Below are 24,133 nucleotides of genomic sequence, written 5' to 3'. Positions count from 1 at the left end.
CCAGAATTCATGTTAACACATCTGCTGAATGTCACTGGACTCAAACAGTAAACCTTATTGATGCAGATATTGCATCAATGTGCATTTTTATAAGGTGTTCTTCCAAGTTGATAAGCTGTTTATAAGCCTTCCATCCATGACAGAACTAACTGTGAGCCCCAAAGATTCTATATTTTTTCTAATCTATTTTCCATGGATTGCTTCACCTGCTATTTATCACACTTTCAATTTCTTTAACCAAGATTATATATACTATTTTCTAAATACAGGGAGCAGCCACTCATGGAATGATTCATGAAAATTTCCCTAACTGTACTTTTTCAATTTTTATGTCAATATGATAGGAATGTAAATGTTCTCTCAACCCACACGTGTTTTTTTTTACTTGCAAGTTTTTGCTCTTCTGGAAGTTTCTTTTATTTACTGTTCTTTCTTTTCCCTAAGTAAATAATTATATGCATGTACAAGGATTTACTACAGTTTATGTCCTCTCCAACTGCTTTTAATATCTTCCAAAATTGTTGTATTTCAAGTCTGGTTTTCTCAGGCTTTTGTAAAATTATATCTGTGTTTCTGACACAAAATGATATGAATGATACCTGATTGATATTGATGAAAAAATTATCTTCTATTACATGGTTTGGATGTTTATATCTCAAAATACAGAGAGAGAGATTGTAGGTATTCAACTGTTCCAAATTCAGCTCAAAATTATTTGAAATATTTGATTTGAACATATATGATCAATTTAGTGCAGTTCAGTTTCATATCCTATTAATAAAAAATGAACACATATAGCAATTTTGAGCACACAGTATTCACTACTTTCTGTTCAACCTGTGAATTTCGAATTTCACTTTGATTTAGACAGAACAAGAATCGTTCTTACAAGGTTGATTAAAATCAGTGTTTTATTATCTTACTATCTAATGTTACCTTCAAGCTTTATGTCCAGCAGCTTAGCATATTTCCTCCATAATGTTACAATAAAAGTAACTATTGCACCTAATTTTATACTGAGTAATAAAAAAATGACATAGAAGAATCAGTTACAGTCTAAGCATCGATAAAAAAGGAAATGCTGAGAATTTTATCATGTTTTATTTTATTTTATGCACAGTAAGAGCAGCACAGTTGATCATAATATTTAGGATGAATACTAATTCCAGGTTGAACTCCTTTCACTTACTTCCATCATTTTGGTAGCAATAAAATTAAAATGAAAAAATTTCACACAATTTTTTTTTTAAAGTTTTAATTTAATCTTGAGGAAATATTGATATGTACTTTGTGTTTGCATTGTGACATGATAAAGAAGTATTTTGAATACATAAGAAAATAACTTATGAAAATCTCCTATAGTCTATGCCTTTTTTTCTATAAAGCTGTAATATCAAAGAGAATATAAATTTACACTATATCTTTGATTCATAAACAAATACCAAGCATCTGCCTAAATTTGAAAACAGTTTTAAAATGTGGTATTGAAGACAATTTTAAAATATCAAACTGGAATGAATCATAGACTCAGGCATAAGCTTGCATGTTCATAGAAAAGAGTTTTTCAAAGTTGTATATAACTACCCAGATTCTCCTATATGTTTTTCTCTGTAGAGTATCAGGAAGTTAACACACAGAAACACTTTACTCTTACTTTGCAAGATTCACAATGTGAATAAATGAAATAAAGTTAAGACGATCTAGTTCATTGCCCTTTTCACATTAAACAGTCAAAAATTTTGAGAATTTGTATTTGACATTAAAAAAAAAAAAAAGTCTGAAAGAGTATTTCAGGGGCCTGCTAGAGGGAGTCTGCAATTAGCTTCACTTCCCTTATTTGCAGTCAGGGACGATATGGGATATTTACTCCAAGAAAATCAGAGAATAGTATAAGTTGCATCTCTTTCTTTTCCCAGGGATCTGAAGTAAACAACTTTTCACCAAGCGAATACCAGTTTGCCCAAACATACATTAGCATTTAAAAAAATATATATTAGTGAAAAAAGCCCTAATTCTTTGACTGCATAGCGGAACCAAACATGCACGCTAATCTTTTAAAGCGAGGTCCCAGTTCGTTAAGATAATCATAATTTTCATCGTGATCAGAGGGTGCAGAGTCTAAGGAGCTCAGGGATCCAGCTAAGGACCCTGTTCCCTCAAAAGCATAGGTCTGGAGGGAGTCGAAAGGTGGGGCACAGGGGTCAGTGTCAGCCTCTTCCAGCTTTTCTAGAATGAACTTCCTGAACACCGCACTGTCCGGGCCGACCTGCAGAGACTGCCTGTACAGGCTGCGCATCTCCGCCCTGGCGTGTCTGCGGGGCTTGCGGCCCCGCATTACCGCGCTGCCTCGCAGCTGTGCAATGTCAAAGGCCTCTGTGTCCGCCTCTCCGCCACCTTCATCATCGTATCTGAATATATTCTCTCTGAGTTCTTCACTTTTCTCAGGAAACAGCGTTTGTTTTCTCCGTTGTTTCAGACCGAGGTTCAGAAAAATAAACCCTATGAAACAAAGCGTATCAGAACATTAACGCAAATACAATATTATATATTATAAATATTAAGGCTTCATATTACTTCCATTATAAATATAATGCATGTTTATATTTATATTACTATATTATAAATGAACAATAATGCCTAATAATGTTATACTATATATTCATTCTATTTGTATTGAAATACATGATCAAATATTGTTACATTTTTAATATTAATGCATACTATAATTAAATATATAATGTTATCTATTTACATTATAAAAATTGTTAAATAGTATGTTATTTATAATAAGCTATAAATTCTTGTTTTTGTTACAAGCTTAAGACAAAAGCGTCAGTTTTCTGATTATAAAGCAAAGATATATTTGTCATTGAAAATTTACCAGAGGGACTTGCAGAAAGATAAGGCAGTATAGCAGTCTTAACTGGTTGATGATTTAGAGTGGAAAAACATCAGAGAAATATAGTGAACTTTATATGATGATCAATTTATGACAAAATTGTATTTTTTTTCTTTATTGAAAATAGAACAAAGATGAGAAATAAGATTTTCCAATCTACGTGCCTCTGTCAATCTCAGGAACCAGTGATCCGTGTTAGAGGAAGTTAAGCACACTGAGATGGTTTGATTTTTACTACTGAGACACATTCTGTGGCATAATTTCTTTCTAAGTTAGTATTTATTGACTACAAAGTCTGTACTAGTCATTTTTCTAAAAGTTCTACATATATTCATTGATTTGCTGTGATACCCATATTTTATTATAGTGCTCTAGTAAAGATGGTGAAAATGAAGTGCAGAGAGATTAAATCACATGCCTAGGAAACAAAAAGCTGGCATTCAAAACCAGAAAGTTGGTTCACAATCTGTGCTTTGCTATACCATACTAATTTCAGAAATTCCAAACTTACCAGGTTTTTGAGTCATAACACTGGTATGTTCACATCAATCAATTGTATCAATATAAAATATTTTTAAAATTGTGTAGAAATAGAACAATTTCAGAATGCTTTTCTAAAAATTTTTGGAGAAAAGTGAATGTGTGTGTTTCATGAATAGTCAACCTTTACACAATTTCAGATCTTATGTATCTGTTCAGAATTTCATCTACAGGACTGAAACAAACAGGAAGTAATGTTATTAATATTATCAAAAGAGAAATACTTTAGGCAGTGTTTTGGGTAAATCTTACATTTAAATAAATTGAAATAGTGTTCCTGAAATAAGCTCACTGTGCCTGAATCCAGGTACAGTAATTTAATAAAGCTGAGATATATGGTTGAAATAGAAAGGGAGCTAACAAATAATTTTTCAATCTATGAATTGAAGCACATATTCATGAAACTTTCACAGGAAACTTCTGACTATTGTTGAACCTGACATTCCACCTTTTCAATATGACTCATGTCCTTGACTGTGAGGTTGCCCTTGGTTTACTTGCAGGGTCTCGGGACTAGGTTTGGGTCTGTACCAGTGAGCAATTTTGTATTTGCAACCTGCAAACATCATACTGTTTCTACTGCTTCTTGCTTCTGATATCTAGTTATATAGCTCTAAATTCAGTTTTATGATAAAGGATCATCAAAAATAATTTGAAAAACTGAAGCTAGGTAGAAAAGAAGGGTAACTTTGGTAAAAGAGAAATGCATGTTTTTTAAAGATTTGAGAAAGATGAGAAGAGTGAAAGTAAAGCAAATCCTGAAACATTTTGTATGTCAGTTTGAGTAGTGAGTTTGGGATTTCATAACGCATGGCTGATACAGTTGCTGTCAACATTCAATACAGTTGTGTTGGCTTTGATGTGAAGTTATGAGGGAAACAATAGAAAGGTTTAGACTATATAGACTGGTATGTTAAGAAAAGGTAAAAGTTGTGTTTGATGCATAATGTGTAGTTTTGAAAGCCTAGCTAAAACATTTGGAGCCTCATTTGCCTCATCTATAAAATGACTATAACTTATTCCCTTGTAAAAACAACAGCAACAACAATAGCAAACAGACGAAAACAAGTGGAGCTATTTTACTGAGATTTCTTTCGTGTTTAACACTTTTAAGTTAGACTCTCTCTTTTACATGTTCAGAATGAAAACTATGTTTATTTTTAACTGCAAAGCTAGCTTAAGCATAATTACCCATCACAAACAAGTGGTTTTTCTTTTTTCTTTAAAGCAGGAAGCTTTCTGTTAGTTCCTCATGATAAATGCTGGAAAGTTGGAAACCCTGAGATATATGTGACCGACAGAACTATGTGTGTCCTGATCAGTTGGAATTTCCTTTTTTTTTCTTTTTTGGAGTAGAGTTGATTTACAATACTGTGTTAGTTTTAAGTGTACAGCAATCAGTTATGCATGTGTACATATTTAGTCTTTTTTAGACTTTTTCCCACATAGGCCAGTACAGAGTATTGACAAGTTCCCTGGGCTCTACAGTAGATCCTTGTTACTTCTCGTTTACATTTTTTTCATCCTAACATTTACTCCCCAATGCTCCTAGGCTTCAGTGTACTGCAGTAAAGGGTTGGATGAAGGTGTGTTATGGTTATGGAACCTCAGCACTTCATTTACTAGCTGCATGACCCTTTGTAAATTAGGTAACTCTTTGACTTGCACTTTCTTCATCCGTACAATACAGGCGATAACAGTTGCTACTTCTTGAGGTTATCTTGAGGAGTAAACTGCAAAATTTCTGCAAATCACTTAAGACAGTCTCCTGGAATATAATAAGTGCACAACAGAAGTTGGCCATTATTATTACTAATTTTTATATTACTACATATGTTGCAGTGTGTGTGTCAAAACCACTCTTAAAAGGCCGTGCACATATGTACTCATATACTCATCAAATTCAAGAGTCATTGATTTTCAACCTGAAGTGCATATTCACTCCATTTCTCATTTACTCCACTTGATTTAAGAGTTGTAACACATTCATAAGGGCAATTAAACACACACAAACAGGCACACACACACACACACACACGTCCACATTATATCATTATAATGGGGTTAACTCTTTTCTATATGCATCATATTGCTGTCAATAAATGAATATATGCTCAGTTCACATGACTTACCAAATATTATCATAATGCATATCAGCACAGCAGTTATGACTTCTGCCCTGAATCCCATGGAAAGCATAAAATCCTTATGACTGCAGGTGTGTGTGCTGTCAGCATCACCACAGTCACACACGTGTATGGTAAGGGTGTTTGTACTTGTAAGCGATGGGATTCCATTGTCAGCAATTAGGATGGATATGTAGAAAACAGGCTCTTCGTGAAGGCTAAAACCAGTTCTATTGGTCACAACTACAGCTGTGTTATCTAAAACAAAAATCCACAGGCATAATTTTTTTAATAATGCAAAAGAAATTCATAGCCACTAAGTGTAGAAGAAGCAGGAATGTAGAGATTAAATAAGCTCAAATAAGAAAGAGTACATTTCTGATGAAAAAGAAAATTAAAAGATCAATTCAAAAAGTCATTACTGATTTCGACTTTGCCTAAATCCCAATTACAAAATTAGATGAATTATATAACTCAGTTCTATTTTTTTTTTTTTTTGGTAAAGATAGGAAACGTACATATGGAACACAGAAAAGAAATTGCTTTTTAATTAGCCATTGACAGTATATGGGGGTACTAGCATTAAATGTATAAAGACACATCAGTTTCATTTGAATTAAATACTCATGACTCATTTTTCTAATAGAAACTCATTACTTTCACAAATAATATGAATACATGAGATTTTCAAAGTCACCTCTGTGTCACAGTAAGTGATCTCAAATAATGTATTTATTAATAAGGCAAAATAATTAATTTTACTTGGAGTTAAAGTTTCTTTTAGAACATTTCATTTCATCTTGACATTATTAACCTATTTTCTACTTATATTTCAGAGAATCATTAAACCTTAATAGTACTGATTAATTCACTTGGCTAGAACGCTCAAATAGTTAACAAAAATAAATCATAGATACTTCAACATATTTAATTTTTTCCTTGACTCCCCAAATATGCTAAATGGTCTTCTCCAGTGCAGTTTATTGTGTATCAGTCTATGATACACAATATGTTTCCCCCCAGACACTTTTTTTTTTTATATTGGCATTCCTTGAAACATATTCTGTAGCAATCAAACAAATTTTAGAAGACACAAACAAATAAGAGGAGATAGATAAATGGAAGTCTTTGAAATAGATAAATGAAAATAAAAGTCTTTTGAAATGTATGCCTACTTATCACTTTTCCCAAATCTCCTGTTAAAAACAAACTCTCCATCATGTTCTTGAAGTCTATAAACCTGTGATTTTATTCACTAGACAGATCAAACGGGTGAGAAAGTTTATACTTTTGGTACGTATTTTCTTAAATTACTTATAACCACAAATATTAAACCAATATTAAATTGTTCCCTTTATGTTTCAATATATCTATTTTGTCCCACTAATTTATTTTATATTAATATAAACAAATCTATAGCTTATTTCTTATTTTGATGTGGCTTTTTTTTAAATCTTAAATCTATTTGAGTTTCTTTCACTAGGGAATTTGACAAAGCCAAAGGGGAAAGAATGAGTCTGCGTTTATCCTTCCATAAAAGATCTCCCCTTGACGGGAGCTTAAACTCAGGTGTAAGGAAGAACAGCTGCAGGTGTTTGACTATAGATGCCTGAATAATGACTCCTACAGTGCTGCATATCTTTGTGATATGAAGCAAAATTAGAATAGAAACATATATGACAACAAAAAATATTTTACTGAAAGAAAAAAGAACACTGCAGCTTTGTACAAAGTTGACCTACTTCTGTATGGAAGGAAAAGGAACTCCATCTCTCCATATGAAAACCTTTAGAACATTTTGTTCTTAGGCTGATACAACTATTTAGTTTTGAAGGGAAAAGAACAGCCTTTTCACATATTTATAGCTTTTAATTAATGATTCCAAATATCTTTGAATCAATCAAGTGACTATGAAAAGTGAAAAAGTGTTTGTTGCTCAGTTCAGTTCAGTTCAGTCACTCAGTCGTGTCCGACTCTTTGCGACCCTATGAATCGAAGCACACCAGGCCTCCCTGTCCATCACCAACTCCCGGAGTTCACTCAGACTCACGGCCATCGAGTCAGTGATGCCATCCAGCCATCTCATCCTCTGTCATCCCCTTCTCCTCCTGCCCCCAATCCCTCCCAGGATCAGAGTCTTTTCCAATGAGTCAACACTTCTCATGAGGTGGCCAAAGTACTGGAGTTTAAGCAGCATTATTCCTTCCAAAGAAATCCCAGGGCTGATCTCCTTCAGAAAGGACTGGTTGGATTTCCTTGCAGTCCAAGGGACTCTCAAGAGTCTTCTCCAACACCACACTTCAAAAGCATCAATTCTTTGGCACTTAGCCTTCTTCACAGTCCAACTCTTACATCCACACATGACTACTGGAAAAACCATAGCCTTGACTAGATGGACCTTAGTCAGCAAAGTAATGTCTCTGCTTTTGAATATGCTATCTAGGTTGGTCATAGCTTTCCTTCCAAGGAGTAAGCATCTTTTAATTTCATGGCTGCAATCACCATCTGCAGTGATTTTGGAGCCCAAAAATATAAAGTCTGACACTGTTTCCACTGTTTCCCCATCTATTTCCCATGAAGTGATGGGACAGGATGCCATGATCTTCATTTCCTGAATGTTGAGCTTTAATCCAACTTTTTCACTCTCCTCTTTCACTTTCATCAAGAGGCTTTTTAGTTCTCTTCACTTTCTGCCATAAGGGTGGTGTCATCTGCATATCTGAGGTTATTGATATTTCTCTTGACAATCTTGATTCCAGCTTGTGTTTCTTCCAGTCCAGAGTTTCTCATGATGTACTCTGCATATAATTTAAATAAGCAGGGTGACAATATGCAGCCTTGACGTACTCCTTTTCCTATTTGGAACCAGTCTGTTGTTCCATGTCCAGTTCTAACTGTTGCTTCCTGACCTGCATACAGATTTCTCAAGAGACAGGTCAGGTGGTCTGATGTTCCCATTTCTCAGGACCTTCCACAGTTTATTGTGATGCACACAGTCAAAGGCTTTGGCATAGTCAATAAAGCAGGAATAGATGTTTTTCTGGAACTCTCTTGCTTTTTCCATGATCCAGCAGATGTTGGCAATTTGATCTCTGGTTCCTCTGCCTTTTCTAAATCCAGCTTGAACATCAGGAAGTTCATGGTTCACGTGTTGCTGAAGCCTGGCTTGGAGAATTTTGGGCATTACATTACTAGCATGTGAGATGAGTGCAATTGTGTGGTAGTTTGAGCATTCTTTGGCATTTCCTTTCTTTGGGATTGGAATGAAAACTGACCTCTTCCAGTCCTGTGGCCACTGCTGAGTTTTCCAAGTTTGCTGGTATATTGAGTGCAGCACTTTCACAGCATCATCTCTTTCAGAGTTTGAAACAGCTTAACTGGAATTCCATCACCTCCACTAGCTTTGTTTGTAGTGATGCTTTCTAAGACCCACTTGACTTCACATTCCAGGATGTCTGTTTCTAGATGAGTGATCACACGATTATGATTATCCAGGTCATGAAGATCTTTTTTGTACAGTTCTTCTGTGTATTCTTGCCACCTCTTCTTAATATCTTCTGCTTCTGTTAGGTCCATACCATTTCTGTCCTTTATTGAGCCCATCTTTGCATGAAATGTTCCCTTTGTATCTCTAATTTTCTTGACGAGATCTCTAGTCTTTCCCATTCTGTTGTTTTCCTCTATTTCTTTGCATTGATCATTAGTTGCTCAGGAGTGTCCAGTTCTTTGGGACCCCAAGGGCTATAGTCTTACAGGCTCCTCTGTCCATGAAATTCTCCAGACAAGAATACTGGAGTGAGTTGCCATTCACTTTTTCAGAGGATCTTCCCAACCCAGGACTGAACTTGAGTCACCCTTATTGCAGGCAGATTCTTTACCGTCTGAGCTACCAAGGAAGCATATACAATTTTCTTTTCCAGATATGAAGACATGAGAGGAACTGCAATTATATTTTCAAGGTCATTCAGACTTTGCAAGGGCTTATAACCAATAATTACTTGAAGAAGTGCTTCCAATTTAAAGAAATCCAATGGGAAATGAGGCTATTATTCCCAGAACACTACTTTGGGTTTTGTTTCCCATTTCCATTGCCACTCCTCGAATAATTTCTCAACACTATCATATTGCAGGAACAGTATAAAAAGTAATGCTATGAATTTTCTTAAAATTAAACAAGATCTCGAAGAATGAACAGAAAGCTATTATAAATGAATGGCATTACCTTGATTATCTATGATTGCAAAACTTGAGTTATTTTCTTCCGCAGACAGATTGAAATAAAAATGGTGATGTTCTACGGATTCATCTCTATCCACTGCACTGATGGTCTGAATCACCTAGGAAAAAAAATAGGGATAAGTTTTGATCATTCTCTTTATAATATTCTGATTATTATTTTAAATTATTATTAGCTTCTATTAAAATTGCTTTACCAAAATCATTATGGATATTCCAGAGGATATCTCAAAATTGGTGGAAAATATGAAAATATTTTCTGAGGTTAAAAACATGTTTACTTGCTCCTTTCAGAAGAATGTTTTGATATTACATAGAAAGTAAATTCTTATTAATGGATGAGATGATTTCCATAAGCTAAGTTTGTCAGAAAACATCCTCCGATCCTTCCTGCCTGGATTTCTCCTTTCTGTCCTTTTCTCCTTCTCTCTCTTATCTGAATACTAACCATTACGATTTGCTGAAGTTAAATAGTTCCTGCATATATTGGAGACATAACTGTAATAAACATTATTGTCTTACTTGAGTATTTGTTAAACTAATGAGTTTATAAATTGATTTTAGGAATAGTGTATTTAAAGCTTAGGGGTGATGTACATGATTTCCTTTCACCCGGAAGATTAGAGCAAAAGTATTCCATGTCAAGTAAATTCCTCTGTCTATCTCAGATTACAAAAAAGTGAAATAATGCAACTAGGAACAAATCAGTTCACAATTAGTCCTTTGCTTTCAAGACATGAAAGTGTCAGTCAAGTAGTTAATTATTGTCAAAAAAGAGATGTGCTGTCCAGATCGAATAGTGAGACTGTGATTAATTCTGGAAATTAAAGTAAATTGACTATAGAAGTTATTGTTTTGAATTTTCTAGAATTAAATTGCTTTTAACAATGTGTCAAGCAAAAATACCCTTAGTTGCAAGATGACAGATATGATTTATAATCTTATATTTCAAAGCATATCTCTACACATGCATGAAGAACCTTGTGAAACTAATGCAGTTTGTACATTATTTCTCTACATTGATTTATCTTTTGCCTTACAACACATTCCTAATTAAATCACAATCATGGAGTGTTAATTCAATAATCTAGTAAAATAAAACATTTTTTATTCAATCCACACCTGCATAATAAATGTGCATTGTATCAGGATAATGCTTTTGAGTTATTACAAGATTTTGTATAGCCAGGATGAAGGTTATGGGCTTGGAAGTCTAATATTCTGAATTCTGTCTTTCCCACTTAATGTTCTAAGTTTAAAATTTGGAGAAATATTTACTTATTTATTGGCCACACTGCACGGCAAGTGGAGTCTTAGTTCCTCGGATGGCAGCACTAACAGTAAAGAATCCACCTGTCATTGCAGAAGATGTAAGAAACACGGGTTTGATCCCTGAGTTGGGATGATCTCTTGGAGGAGAGCATGGCAACTCACTCCAGTATTCTTGCCTGGAAAATCCCATGGACAGAGGAGCCTGGCAGGCTATAGTCCATAGGATCAAAAAGAGTAGGACATGACTGAAGCGACTTAGCATGCATGCACACCATGGATCAGATCTGTGCCCTCTGCAATGGAAGCCCAAATTCTTAACCACTGGAGCGCCAACTGGTTCACTTTGCTGTATATCTGAAACTAACACAATACTGTAAATCAACTATACTCAATAATTTTTTTTAATATGGAGATATAAATTTTTAGGATTATTTTTATTTATTTTTAGGATACACATTTAGTATTCAAAAAGGTTGTGAACATCTGTTCTAAAGGTCAAAGTGCTAATCAAATAATAGAGCTACAAGAAAATTGAGTCTGTAGTCTGTTTTCTTTCTTTATTTAGAATGTTTTTAAGGAAAAAATATTGAGAAGCTCATGATAGCTTAACATTTTGATAGTAGACAAAGGCAGAACTACTGTTTCAAAAAAAAGTTTTCACAAAATTTTATTAGATGTATTTAAATTACATTAAATGTTATGTTTTGCCATTAACTTGTATAGATGTAAATTTATTCTGTTAAAAATGAAATAGTCTTAGATTTTATCTCAATATATATTTTCTTATTTTCCTTTGATAAATTACTTTTGTAATTTTTAATAAAATTCTTTATAAAAGTTCACAGAAAATCATCACATATAAATTTAAACTATGAATGTATATAAGGAATATCCCAAAGGTATCCATTTAACAAATGTTTCATTGGCATTTGGAGCATGCCAAGTCATCTCAGGTCTGGGTGTCCCATGGTGGCTGGGGCCAAGAGTGTCCCTATCACCACTGTTTACATTCCAGTAGAATAGATGTAGAAATTTTCTCTAATTATTTGGACTTACAGCCATTAACTATAAGAGAAAGAACTGGCATAAAGATCTAGAAGTCATTTGCATACGAACTGTAACTGAGACATTTTGTGGATAACAGAAAGAGTGAGTCTGAAAAAAATAAAAGGTAAGGGACAGGAGAAAGAAAGGAAGATGAAGAGAACACCAGGGATTACACTGTGGGATCATAGAAATTTAGGCATGAGAAAATTTTTACATGGAGACAATGTAACTGTCTTTACGTTAGACTGTGTATTGGTATGAAGGAATCTAAAAATTACTGCTATTCTACTTTACTTCTGGAAAAGATATTTGGTATCAGTCAAGATAATCAGAATCATTAATTTGAAAAATGATAACTATTTACACCAAACAGAAAAGGCAAATTACCCTAATGTCACTCATTTATTATATTCATATTTTGCAATCCCCTGAAAAGTTTTACTCTTCCTCTCCGCCCCATCCTGGCCATTTGCACATAAGGAACAGAAATAAAACTTCTGCTTAGCCACGTAGGTCATTAAGGGAGTGTCTGATTTCCTTTAGAACAGAGTGCACTGTTCTGGCATTTGGGTTTCCTACAGTGATTGTATTATCTACCCAAAGCAGATCGATACAGAAGACCTTTTAACACAACATTTTGCCCAGCTGTCTGAGCCTGTGGGAAATGAAGCAAGAGTGATTTTCATAGTATGAGAAAATACATAAAATATTTCCCTATATTCTTATTACATGTGAAAATCATCGTATTCTGTCAAACGTTAAAATTAATTTTACCTCTTTCTCTTCTACATTTTAAAAACTTTGTGGCAAAAGCACTTAAAACAAGATCCACCCTCTTAACACATTTTTAACCGTAGTGACGATGTCACAGGCTTATTCACCCAGCTTAATGGAAACATTACACCTGTTGAAGAGCCACCTCCTCTTCTCTCTCTTTTTAATGCTTTCAGAAAAATCAAAATTCTTTCTTATTTGTCAGCACTTTACTCACTTTACTAGATAATCTTATGTTCTCAAATATATTTTCTTCTTTTTGGTAACTCTGTTTTATATGAATTATATGTGTTATTATATGGACCTAAGCTTCAGAACACTATGAATTAATAGTATGGGAAGCAGATATTTTATTCTCATTATTATTTTAAAAAATACTACCAAATGTATTTCAGTATTAAGGGAGATTTTGACTATTAGACTGAGTACCAGTTATATCATTTCATTCTTACTTTCAAATATTTTCTGCCACTCTGTAGATTGTCTTTTTTATTCTTTTAACAGGGATTTTCAATGGCTTAATTTTGATTACGTCAAATTAATACACGTTTTCTCTTATGGATTGGTATTTTGGTGTTATATTTAAGAACTCTTTGCCTAGTCATAACATAATGTTTTCTCCTCTGCTTGTCTCTAGTTTTAGGTTTATGTTTAAATCTATGATACATTATAAAATAATCTTTGTATAAAGTATGAGGGTTAGATGGAGTTTTCCATTTCCTCCCTGTTTCCTTCTTATCCTTTTGTTACAGCAAAATTTGTTGAAAAGACTGGAGAATTTTAATATATTTATGTATCATCTTCCCAACACTGTTTACATCATTCAGATTTTCAAATTATTAGAACACACAAATATCATATTATAAAATAAAGATTTAATTTTTATAATTTACCCAATTTTTCTTTCTTTTTCTTGATATGCATACTCAAAGGTATCATTTCATTGTCTTTCAAATAATAATTTCAAAATAAAATAATCTGATAAATTAAAAAATATTAACTTACTTTAAGAAAGGAAAATGAAATTTATTGAGTTATTGCTTCTGAGATATTTTATAAAAACAATATAATATATTTCAAACCAACCAGAATATATCAAGAATCTAAGTAAAAAAACCTCCAATAAAAACAAAACCAGTATCAGTAATACACTTATATTGGTTTTTGTAACATTCAATTTTTGTTTTATAGTTTTGTTAGTACTTGATTCTATTTTTTTTTTTTTTTTTGATGCTTTCAAATTGTGTTGTTAGAGAAGACTCTTGAGAGTTCTTTGGACAGTCAGGAGATCAAACTAGTCAATCCTAAAGGAAATCAATCCTGAATATTAACTGGAAGAACTGATGCTGAAACTGAAGCTCCAATATTTTGGCCACCTGATATGAAGAGCTGATTCATTGGAAAAGAACCGGATGCTAGGAAAGATTGAGGGCAAGAGGAGAAGGGGAAAGCAGGATGAAATGGTTGGATGGCATCACTGACACAGTGGACAGGAGTTTGAGCAGACTCAGGGAGATAGTGTAAGACAAGGAAGCCTGGCGTGCTGCAGTTCATGGAGTGCAGAGAGGCTGACACGACTTAGAGACTAAACAACTACAATACTTACTCAGTATTTTAAAAAGTAGTTTTTTTTTAATGTTTTATGAGATTTAATAGGATAACTAAAAAATGTAAAGTTATTGTGTATTGGAACTGAGATACTCAAAGGAGAATCTAATTTAAACTCTACCTTTTACAAATGTAAAAAGGTAAGCCCTGTATAAGAAAATGTGTGAAAAAATTGTGAAGTAATGATAAAGTATTTCAAAATGAGTATGCTTTCTTAAGTCTTTATATATTTAATAATTCATTTCAAATTGAATTTCATCTGTTGATGTCTGATGTATTTTATATATCATTTTATCTTTATTTGCATGATGGATGGAATAATAAAAGTTAATTAAAATTATTTACAGAATCACAGAAAATAATTTCTTTATTGTCAAAGTACAAAAGATTTACTATTAAATTCTAAGGGTTAGGAGATTTTTCAAACTTGAGGAATTTGGAAATAGAAAATTTGAAGTTGACATATTTTTTGAAAGAAAGAAATTTAAGTTATACATAACTTACAACATTAAAGCCTATAATTAATATAGCTAAATAAAGGTTATTTTTATTAATATCATTTCAAAGATGCAGGAATACATAGAAAATGCTATTCTGTATAATACAAAGTACTGTTTAGATATTGACGATTTATGATGGATTCTTACCTGACCAGCGACTGCATTTTCACAAACGTAAGTCTCATAGTATTCGGAAAACTCAGGAGCATGATCATTGATATTGAGAACTTGTACATAGACAGGGACTGAAGAAATCTGTGTGATATTGTCTGCGAATTGAGTAACAGAATGAAAATAAAGAATAATGCTGTTGTTAGGGGTGATATAGTCATGAAAATTGCATTAGAGGCTATGTGGTATATTTTTATTTCACATGAATAAAAGCCGAGGACAGGATCTTTATATATTTCATATACAACAATATAGCCTAAAAAAAATGTTCTCAGAACATTCAGCTCAATCAGTGTTTACCGCGTGCCTTGTACCTGCCATTGACTGTAGGAAGCTGATGAGGAAAAGCAGTAAAAGTAAAGAAGATAGTCAGATATATGAACATTTTTTTTTTTAATCCAGGAACTGTCAAACATATTTGTATTATCCCTGGCCTCTACTAACTAAATGCCAGTAGCTTTGTCCACTTTAGTTGTGAATATCTAAATTGTCTTCAGACGTGGTCTGAAGGTACTAGGAGGCGTAACTGTCCACAGTTGTGACCTGTTGAAAAAAAGTGCTAGTCACACAGTCGTGTCTGACTTTTTGTGACCCATTGGACTGTAGCCTGCCAGGGTCCTCTGTCCATGGGATTCTCCAGGCAAGAATACTGAAGTGGGTTGCCATTCCCTTCTCCAGGGGATCTTCCTGACCTAGAGATGGAACCTGGGTCTCCTGCACTGCAGGCAGATTTTTTACCAATTGAGCCATCAGGCAATGGTATTGCATATTTGTATGTCATTATTTCAAATCTTTCTTTGTTCACTCAAAAAGCCACTGGAAGGTACATACATTGAAGAGTGGGGAGGAGTTTCTTTTGTCTCTGTGTCTTTATAATCTTGCAGGCTCTTTTTTTAATTAAAAAGCATTATATTTGAAGTTGTAATGTGTAAAGGCAAAGAACAATTTTAAAAAAGAGAGAATTAGTTCTGTTGAAAATTAGGGAAAAGTCTTTCCTTCCTTCCCCTTCTTAGAGTATTTACTTTAGAAAAGCTTGTAAATTATTTTTCTATCTCTTTGAAATGTATGTTAACCTTTTAAAACTGAGACAAATCTCTTGCCAACTTTACAACCCAAGCTTGTCTTTTTTTGGTGCTGGGAGCCAATTCTTCAGAATGTAATTAATCATCAAGGAAGATATTAATAGCATATTTTCTCCCATTTTCTGTGGGAGGGTAGGCACCTAACTTCAGCAAAAACCTTGACCAAGATATTTCTTGTCATAAAAGTATAAAAAGTTTAGTTTTCATATGGATAAAGCTAGTTAGCAAACACAAATGGTCACTCCAACTACTTAGTGGACTTAGGATAAACTGTGTGACACGTGGTGGTGGTAAGTGCTCCCACTTTAATACCAGTAATTGTTCATCTGGGCTTCCTGGTGGCTCAGCGGTAAAGAATCTGCCTTCAAGGCAGAACACCAGAGCTCGATCCCTGGGTCTGGAAGGTCACCTGGAGAAGGGAATGGCTACCCACGCCATTATATTGAGACATGCCTGCAGCGGATTCTGTTTGGTTGAGTATGTAAAAGGCCTGAGGTTTCTTTCTGACTTGGCAGTTTCTTTGCAACTATGATGCACATCAAATTCTAGTTTAATGTTTTTAATTATAAAACTGTTCATATCTGTTTCACCTTGTGAAGAGATTTTCCAGGTTGGGATGAGATTTTGTATGCAATTATTTTAACCAATACATAACCAATTAGTTAAAATTAAAACTTGCGGTGTTTTTATTGCATATAAAAGAAACCCATGGCCTTTAGGAATTACATAAACCACTAAGAATTATTATTTGGGGACTCTATTGAACTATTTTCAGGATCAAATAGATTGAAAACATTAAAATATGAAAAGATATTTCTGGAAATTTCAAGATGAAATTATTCAAAACTTAAGACTCATATTTTATGGTTTAACTATACATCGCTGTAGAACAACTTTCTGCCTAAGTAAAATGGACAAAGTATATGTTACAAATAAATTTAAGAAAATTAGTTTTAAAAATCATTTAAAATCTTTCTCATTTTTTTTTCCCAAAAAAAGCTGTTTAAAATTAAGTTCAGGAATCAGAGAGGATGGAGGAAGAGTAAGATGGGGGAGATCACCAGTCTCCCCCCAAATACATCAAAAACTCATCAAGATATGGAACAACTCCTGCAAAGCAACCTCTAGACAACAGCAGAAGACCCCAGGCCTCCGGGAGACAGGCTAAGCTCTCTGAAATGAGGTCGGAGAGAAGAGGGAGACTTAAAAAGGGGGAATTTCTGGGCAGGAGCTTGTGCCCCAAGGGAGGGAGGGAGACCTGAAACAGGAGTTCCCCTGCACTGGGAATCTCTCTCATAGGCGGGCCCAAGGGGGAGCTGCGGAGTCTTGGAAAATCAGGCAAAGCAGGGACTTGGAGGGCAATAAACAGAGAAAGCTGTACTTCTCAGCCCATTAACAGGCCATGGACTGTGACCCCAAACAGACGGGCGGGATCAGCGGAACCGAGAGTGGTGCAGCAGACAAACCCAGCCAGCGCACACAACCCTTGCAGTACAGAGGGTGGGCCCAGGTAGCAGGTACACAAACACGAGGTGCTGACAGAGGGGAGGCATACAAACTTGGGCAGCGCACACAACCCTCCCGGCACAGCCTTAAGAAGAACAAATAACCCCGAGAAGAACAAATAACTCCCCCGCGACAAAGAGTGCGAGCAGTGAGAGGAAACAAGTGCACATAAACCCCGCGACGTAGAGGGTGGGCACAGGGAGCCGAAACGAGTCCACACTAGCCCAGTGACGCGGAGTGGACGCCCAGGGAGCTGAGACAAGTGCACACAATGCCCGTGATGCAGAAGGTGGACCTCGGAAACTGAGAGCCAAGTGCACGCAGCCCTGCGTCACAGAGGGTGAGCTCAGGAAGATGAGGGAAGCCCACACAAATCGCCAGGACATAGAAGGATCCACACAGGCACCTACCTAGCAAGGTTCGGCCAAAATCGCAGGGCGGGACGGGGAACAGAAGCACCGGCAATGATCCCAGGGACAAGTAGGGGACTGGTGGCACCGCAGTTATGCTGAGGGCCACTTTGAAGCAGCTGCGGAAATAGACGTGCCTAACACCTTGAGAGTCCCTTGGACTGCAAGGAGATCCAACCAGTCCATTCTGAAGGAGATCAGCCCTGGGATTTCTTTGGAAGGAATGATGCTAAAGCTGAAGCTCCAGTACTTTGGCCACCTCATGCGAAGAGCTGACTCACTGGAAAAGACTCTGATGCTGGGAGGGATTGGAGGCTGGAGGAGAAGGGGACGACAGAGGATGAGATGGCTGGATGGCATCACTGACTCGATCGACGTGAATCTGTGTGAACTCCTAGAGTTGGTGATGGACAGGGAGGCCTGGCGTTCTGCGGTTCATGGGGTCGCAACGAGTCAGACATGACTGAGCGACTGAACTGAAGTGAACTGAACACCTTGAAAGGTACAACAACTGCCCAAAGGTATCCTGAACCCACAGACACTCCGAAACCTACTCCTGGACACTGCACTGCCCTTTAGAGAGGTGAGATCCAGTTCCATCCACCAGAACTCAGGCACAAGCTCAGCCAACCTGGAAAACATCACAGAACACTATCCCAACCCCATCCACAGGGGCAGACTCCACAACCAAGAGCTACGATCTTGAAAATCCTTTATTTATTTTTTCCTGTTTCATTTTTTTTCTTTCTTTTTCTTTCTTTCTCTTATAAATCACAGTTTATTCCACCAACATAGCTTCATCTTCACACTAGCATTTAGTGGTGCTGTGGAGTTTTCCTCTTTGTTTTACTTGTTATATATATATATATATATATATATATATATATAATTTTAAGATTTTTTTCTTATTATAAATCACACTGCTTATTGCCCAACATATTTCCACCATAACATTAGCTTTTTGTGGTGCTGTGAGTTTTCTTCTTTTTCTTGTTAGAAAAAATCATTTTAAGTTTTTTTCTCTTTTTTTCTTATAAATCACACGTTTATTCCCCCTAGATATTTCCACCTCAATATTAGCCTTTTGCAGTGCTGTAGAGTTTTCCTCTTTGTGTTTCTTGTCAAAAAAAAAAAAATGCAAGAAAAACATTCATTTTAGGTTGTTACTTTTTTCTCTTTCTCACTTTTTTTTTCCCCTTGATGAATTTTTTTTTGGATTTTGTTTTGGATGTATTCAACTGCTTTTCCTACTGTGCTTTACCAGCTGTAGCTATTCATAAATATATATAAATCTTTTCCACACACATCTATTAATTTTTGTTTTTCTATTTTTTCTCCCTCTTTTAAAAAATTTTTTAATCCTCTTCTCCAGCCCTTCCTTTTCTCTTTTCCCTCCCTTCTCCTCTTTCTTTTCTCTCTCTCTTTTTTTATTCTCCCTTTTTTTCCATCACTCTTTCTTCTTTAACCAAGTAAGTTAAACTGTTGAGTTCTCTATGCTGTATTCCCCAGTTGGCCTTCTGCTCATACTCAGATTTCCAGATTGAGCATTAGCTAACTCTTCTTTCAATTGGTTTATATCACCTCTGGTTTCCCTTGCTCACCAAGTCAATCTCCCTCTTTTCTTTAGAATACTTCGATTATAACTGTATGTGTGGAAGTGTGTGTGTGCATATGTCCCAATGTTTCTGTAATTACCTACTTGACCTTCTCCCACTAGAACACAGCCACAAGTCACCCCCAACAAGAAATCAACACAAACCACACAGCCAACATTTCCCTCCAAGGGCAAAAATCAAAAGGAAGAAGTAATATAATCCTAAAGCCTGGAAAAAGGAGACCTCAAGTGGAACAATTAAAAAAAAGAAAAAGAAGATGAAAAGGCAGAGAAATACAACACAAATAAAAGAGTAAGGTTGAAACTCACAAGACCAAATAAACAAAGAGGAAATAAGTAATCTCCCTGAAAGAGAATTCATAATAATGATAGTAAGGATGCTCCTAAGACTTGAAAATAGAATGGAGAAAATGCAAGAAGCATTTAACACAGCTAATACAATCACCAAGGACATAGAAGAAATAAAGAATAAGAAAACAGAGATAAATAACACAATTATTGAAATTAAAAATATTCTAGAAGGAACCAATAGCAGAATTACTGAGGCAGAGGAATGGATAAGTGAACTGGAAGATAGAGTGGCAGAAATAATTGCTGAAGAGCAGAATAAAGGGAAAGGAATGAAAAGAATTGAGAAAAGCCTCAGAGACCTTTGGGAAAATATTAAATGCACCAATATTTGAATTATAGGGGTCCTACAGAGTCGGACATGACTGAAGCAACTTAGCAGCAGCAGAGGAAGAAGAAAAAAAGAAACGCTCTGTGAAAGTTTTGAAGAAATTATAGTTGATAACTTCCCCAACACAGGAAAGGAAATAGTCAATCAAATCCAAAAAGCACAGAGAGTCTCCTACAGGTTAAACCCAAGGAGAAACTCATCAAGACACATATTCATCAAGCTAACAGAGATTAAGCAGACCAAATATTAAAAGCAGCAAGAGAAAACCCATATGATTAACAGAAGATCTTTCAGCAGAAACTCAACAAGCCAGATGGGAATGGCAGGATATAAAGTACTGAAAGAGAAAAACCTACAACCACAATTACTATACCCAGCAAAGGTCTCATTCAAAATTTATGGAGAAATCACAAGCTTTATGGACAAGCAGAAATTTAGAGAATTCAGCACCACCAAATCAGCCTTACAACAAATACTAAAGGGATTTACATAGCCAGTAAACACAAGAGAAAGGAAAAACCTACAAAAACAAACTCAAAACAATCAAAAAATACCAATAGGTACATATGTATCAATAATTACATTAAATGTAAATGGATTAAATGCACCAACAAATAGATACAGACTGACTGAATGGATACAAAACCAAGACCCATATATATACAGGAGACCAACTTCAGACCTAGAGACACATACAAATTGAAAGTCAAAGAATGAAAAAAGATATTCCATGAGAATGGAAACCGAAAGAAAGCTGGAGTGACAATCCATATTTCAGACAAAATAGACTTTATATCATAAGAGACAAAGGACACTACATAATGATCAAGGGATTACTCCAAGAAGAAGACATAACAATTGTAAATGTCTTTGCAACCAACTTAGGAGCACCTCAATACATAAGGCAAACAGTAACAGGCATAAGAAGAGAAACTGACAGCAACACAATAATAGTGGGGGACTTTAACACGCCACTGTCGTCAATGGACAGATCATCAAAACATAGAATCAATGAGGAAACACAAGCCATAAATGAAACATTAGACCAAATGGACCTAATTGATAGCTTCAAGACTTTCCATCCAAATGCAGAAGAATACAGTTTCTTCTCAAAAGCAAATGGAACATTCTCCAGGATAGGCCACATCTTGGGCCACAAATCAAGCCTCAGTAAATTTAAGAAAATTGAAATTGTGTCAAGTATCTTTTCTGACTACAACACTGTGAGACTAGATATCAACTACAGGAATGAAACTGCAAAAAACACAAACTGATGGAGATTAAACAATACGTTACTAAATAACAAAGAGGTTACTGAAGAAATAAAAAAAGTAATCAAAAGATTCCTAGAAACAAATGACAAAGAAAATATGATGACCCAAAACCTAAGGGACTCAGCAAAGCAGTTCTAAGAGCAAGGTTTATAGCGATACAATCATATCTCAAGAAGCAGGAAAAGCATTGAATAGACAGCCTACTCTACATCTAAAGCAGCTGGAAAAAGAAGAACACAAAACCCCCAAAGTCAGCAGAATGAAGGAGATCATAAAAATCAGAGAATAAATAAATGAAAGAGAAATGAAGGAAACAATGGCAAAGATTAATAAAACTAAAAGCTGTTTCTTTGAGAAGATTAATAAAATTGACAAACCACTAGCCAGATTCATCAAGAAAAAAAGGGAGAAAAATCAAATCAATAAAATGAAAAAGGAGAGATTACAATAGACAACACAGAAATATAAGGGATCATAAGAGAATATTATGAATAACTATACGCTAACAAAATGGACAACCTAGAGGAAATATACAGATACTTGGAAAAAATCAGCCTCCCAAGACTGAGCCAGGAATAAATAGAAATTTTAAACAGCCTAATTACAAACATTGAACTTGAAACAGTGATAAAATATCTCCCCTAAAACAAAAGCCAAGAGCCAGTTTTCTTCACATGGGAATTCTATCAACCATTCAGAGAAGAGCTAGTGCCTATTTTTCTGAAACTGTTCGAAAAAATTGCAGAGGAAAGAACACTACCAAACTCATTCTATGAGGCCATAATCCCTGATAACGAAACCAGGAAAAGACAACATGAAAAAATAAAATTACAGACCACTATCTCTCATGAACATAGATGCAAAAATCCTCAGCAAAATTCTAGCAAACAGAATCCAACAACACATCAAAAAGTTCATGCACCGTTTTCAAGTTGGGTTTATTCCAGGGATGCAGGGATTCTTCAATATACACAAATCAATCAATGTGATACAACATAACATGACGTTGAAAGATTAAAAACCATATGATCATCTCGATAGATACAGAAAAGGCCTTCAACAAAATCTAGCATTGATTTATGATAAAAACACTTTAAAAATGGGCACAGAAGGAACCTATTTCAACATAGTAAATGCCATAAATGCAAAGCTCACAACAAACATTCTCAGTGGTGAAGACTAAAAGCTTTCCCTCTAAGATCAGGAACAAGACACTGTCACCACCATCGTTCAACATAGTTTTGGAAGTCCTAGCTACAGCAATTAGAGAAGAAAAAGAAATGAAAGGAATCCAGATCAGAAAAGAAGTAAAACTCTCACTATTTGCAGATGACAAGATACTAAATATAGAAAACCCAAAAGAAAGTATCAGAAAATTACTAGAGCTAACCAGTGAATTCAGCAAAGTTGTGGGTTACAAGGTCAATACACAGAAATCACTTACACTCTGATATACTAACAATGAAAAATTATAAAGAGAAATTAAGGAATCAATACTATTCACTGTTGCAACAAAAATAATAAAATATCTAGGAATAAACCTATCTAAGGAAACAAAAGACCTGTATATGGAAAACTGCAAGAGACTGATGAAAGAAATAAAAGACAACATAAACAGATGAAGAGATATTCCATGTTTCTAGGTGGGAAGAATCAATATTGTGAAAATGACTATACTACCAAACGCAATCTACAGGTTCAATGCAATCCCTATCAAATTACCAATGGCTTTTTTCACAGAACTAGAACAAAAAAAATCACAATTCATATGGAAACACAAACGACCCTGGATAACCAAAGCAGTCTTGAGAAAGAAGAATGGAGCTGGAGGAATCAAACTTCCTGACTTCAGATTACTACAAAGCTGCAGTCATCAAGACAGTATGGTACTGGCACAAAAGCAGAAATATAGACCAATGGAACAAGATAGAACTCACAGATAAACCCACTCATCTATGGGTACCTTATTTTTGACAAGGAGGAAAGAATATGCAATGGGGCAAAGACAGCCTCTTCAATAAGTGGTGCTGGGAAAACTGGACAAGTACATGCAAAAGAATGAAATTAGTTCACTACCTAATGCCATGCACAAAGATAAACTCAAAATGAATTTAAGACCCAAATTTAAGACCAGAAACTATGAAACTCTTAGAGGAGAACAGAGAACTCTTAGAGCAGAACACTCAGTGATATAAATCAAAGCAAGATCTTCTATGATCCACCTCCTAGAGTAATGTAAACAAAACCAAAAATAAACAAATGGGACCTAATTAAATTTAACAGCTTTTGCACAACAAAGGAAACTATGAACAAAGTGAAAGACAACCCTCAGAATGGGAGATAATAATACCAAAAGAAACAACCAATAAAAAATTAATTTCCAAAGTATACAAG

The 24,133-nt window shown here is 35.0% G+C and overlaps 1 protein-coding gene across 1 annotated transcript in view; it reads right to left on the bottom strand.

The window, feature by feature from the left end:
• Positions 1–2,008: 2,008 nt before the first annotated feature.
• CDH19 (cadherin 19) overlaps positions 2,009–24,133 on the bottom strand; it is a 47,228-nt gene continuing 25,103 nt past the window's right edge. Inside the window, exons 8-11 of the mRNA XM_052660530.1 lie at positions 15,150–15,271; positions 9,788–9,902; positions 5,572–5,823; positions 2,009–2,499 (exon numbers count right to left, since the gene is read on the bottom strand). Of these exons, the coding sequence (XP_052516490.1) occupies positions 2,009–2,499; positions 5,572–5,823; positions 9,788–9,902; positions 15,150–15,271 (980 nt within the window). The remainder of the gene's footprint in view (positions 2,500–5,571; positions 5,824–9,787; positions 9,903–15,149; positions 15,272–24,133) is intronic.

This window comes from Budorcas taxicolor, chromosome 22 (assembly GCF_023091745.1).
Source record: "Budorcas taxicolor isolate Tak-1 chromosome 22, Takin1.1, whole genome shotgun sequence".
Taxonomy (NCBI): Eukaryota; Metazoa; Chordata; class Mammalia; order Artiodactyla; family Bovidae; genus Budorcas; species Budorcas taxicolor.
Note: the sequence above shows the minus strand (reverse complement) of the source record. Positions and strands in the feature narration are given on the sequence as shown.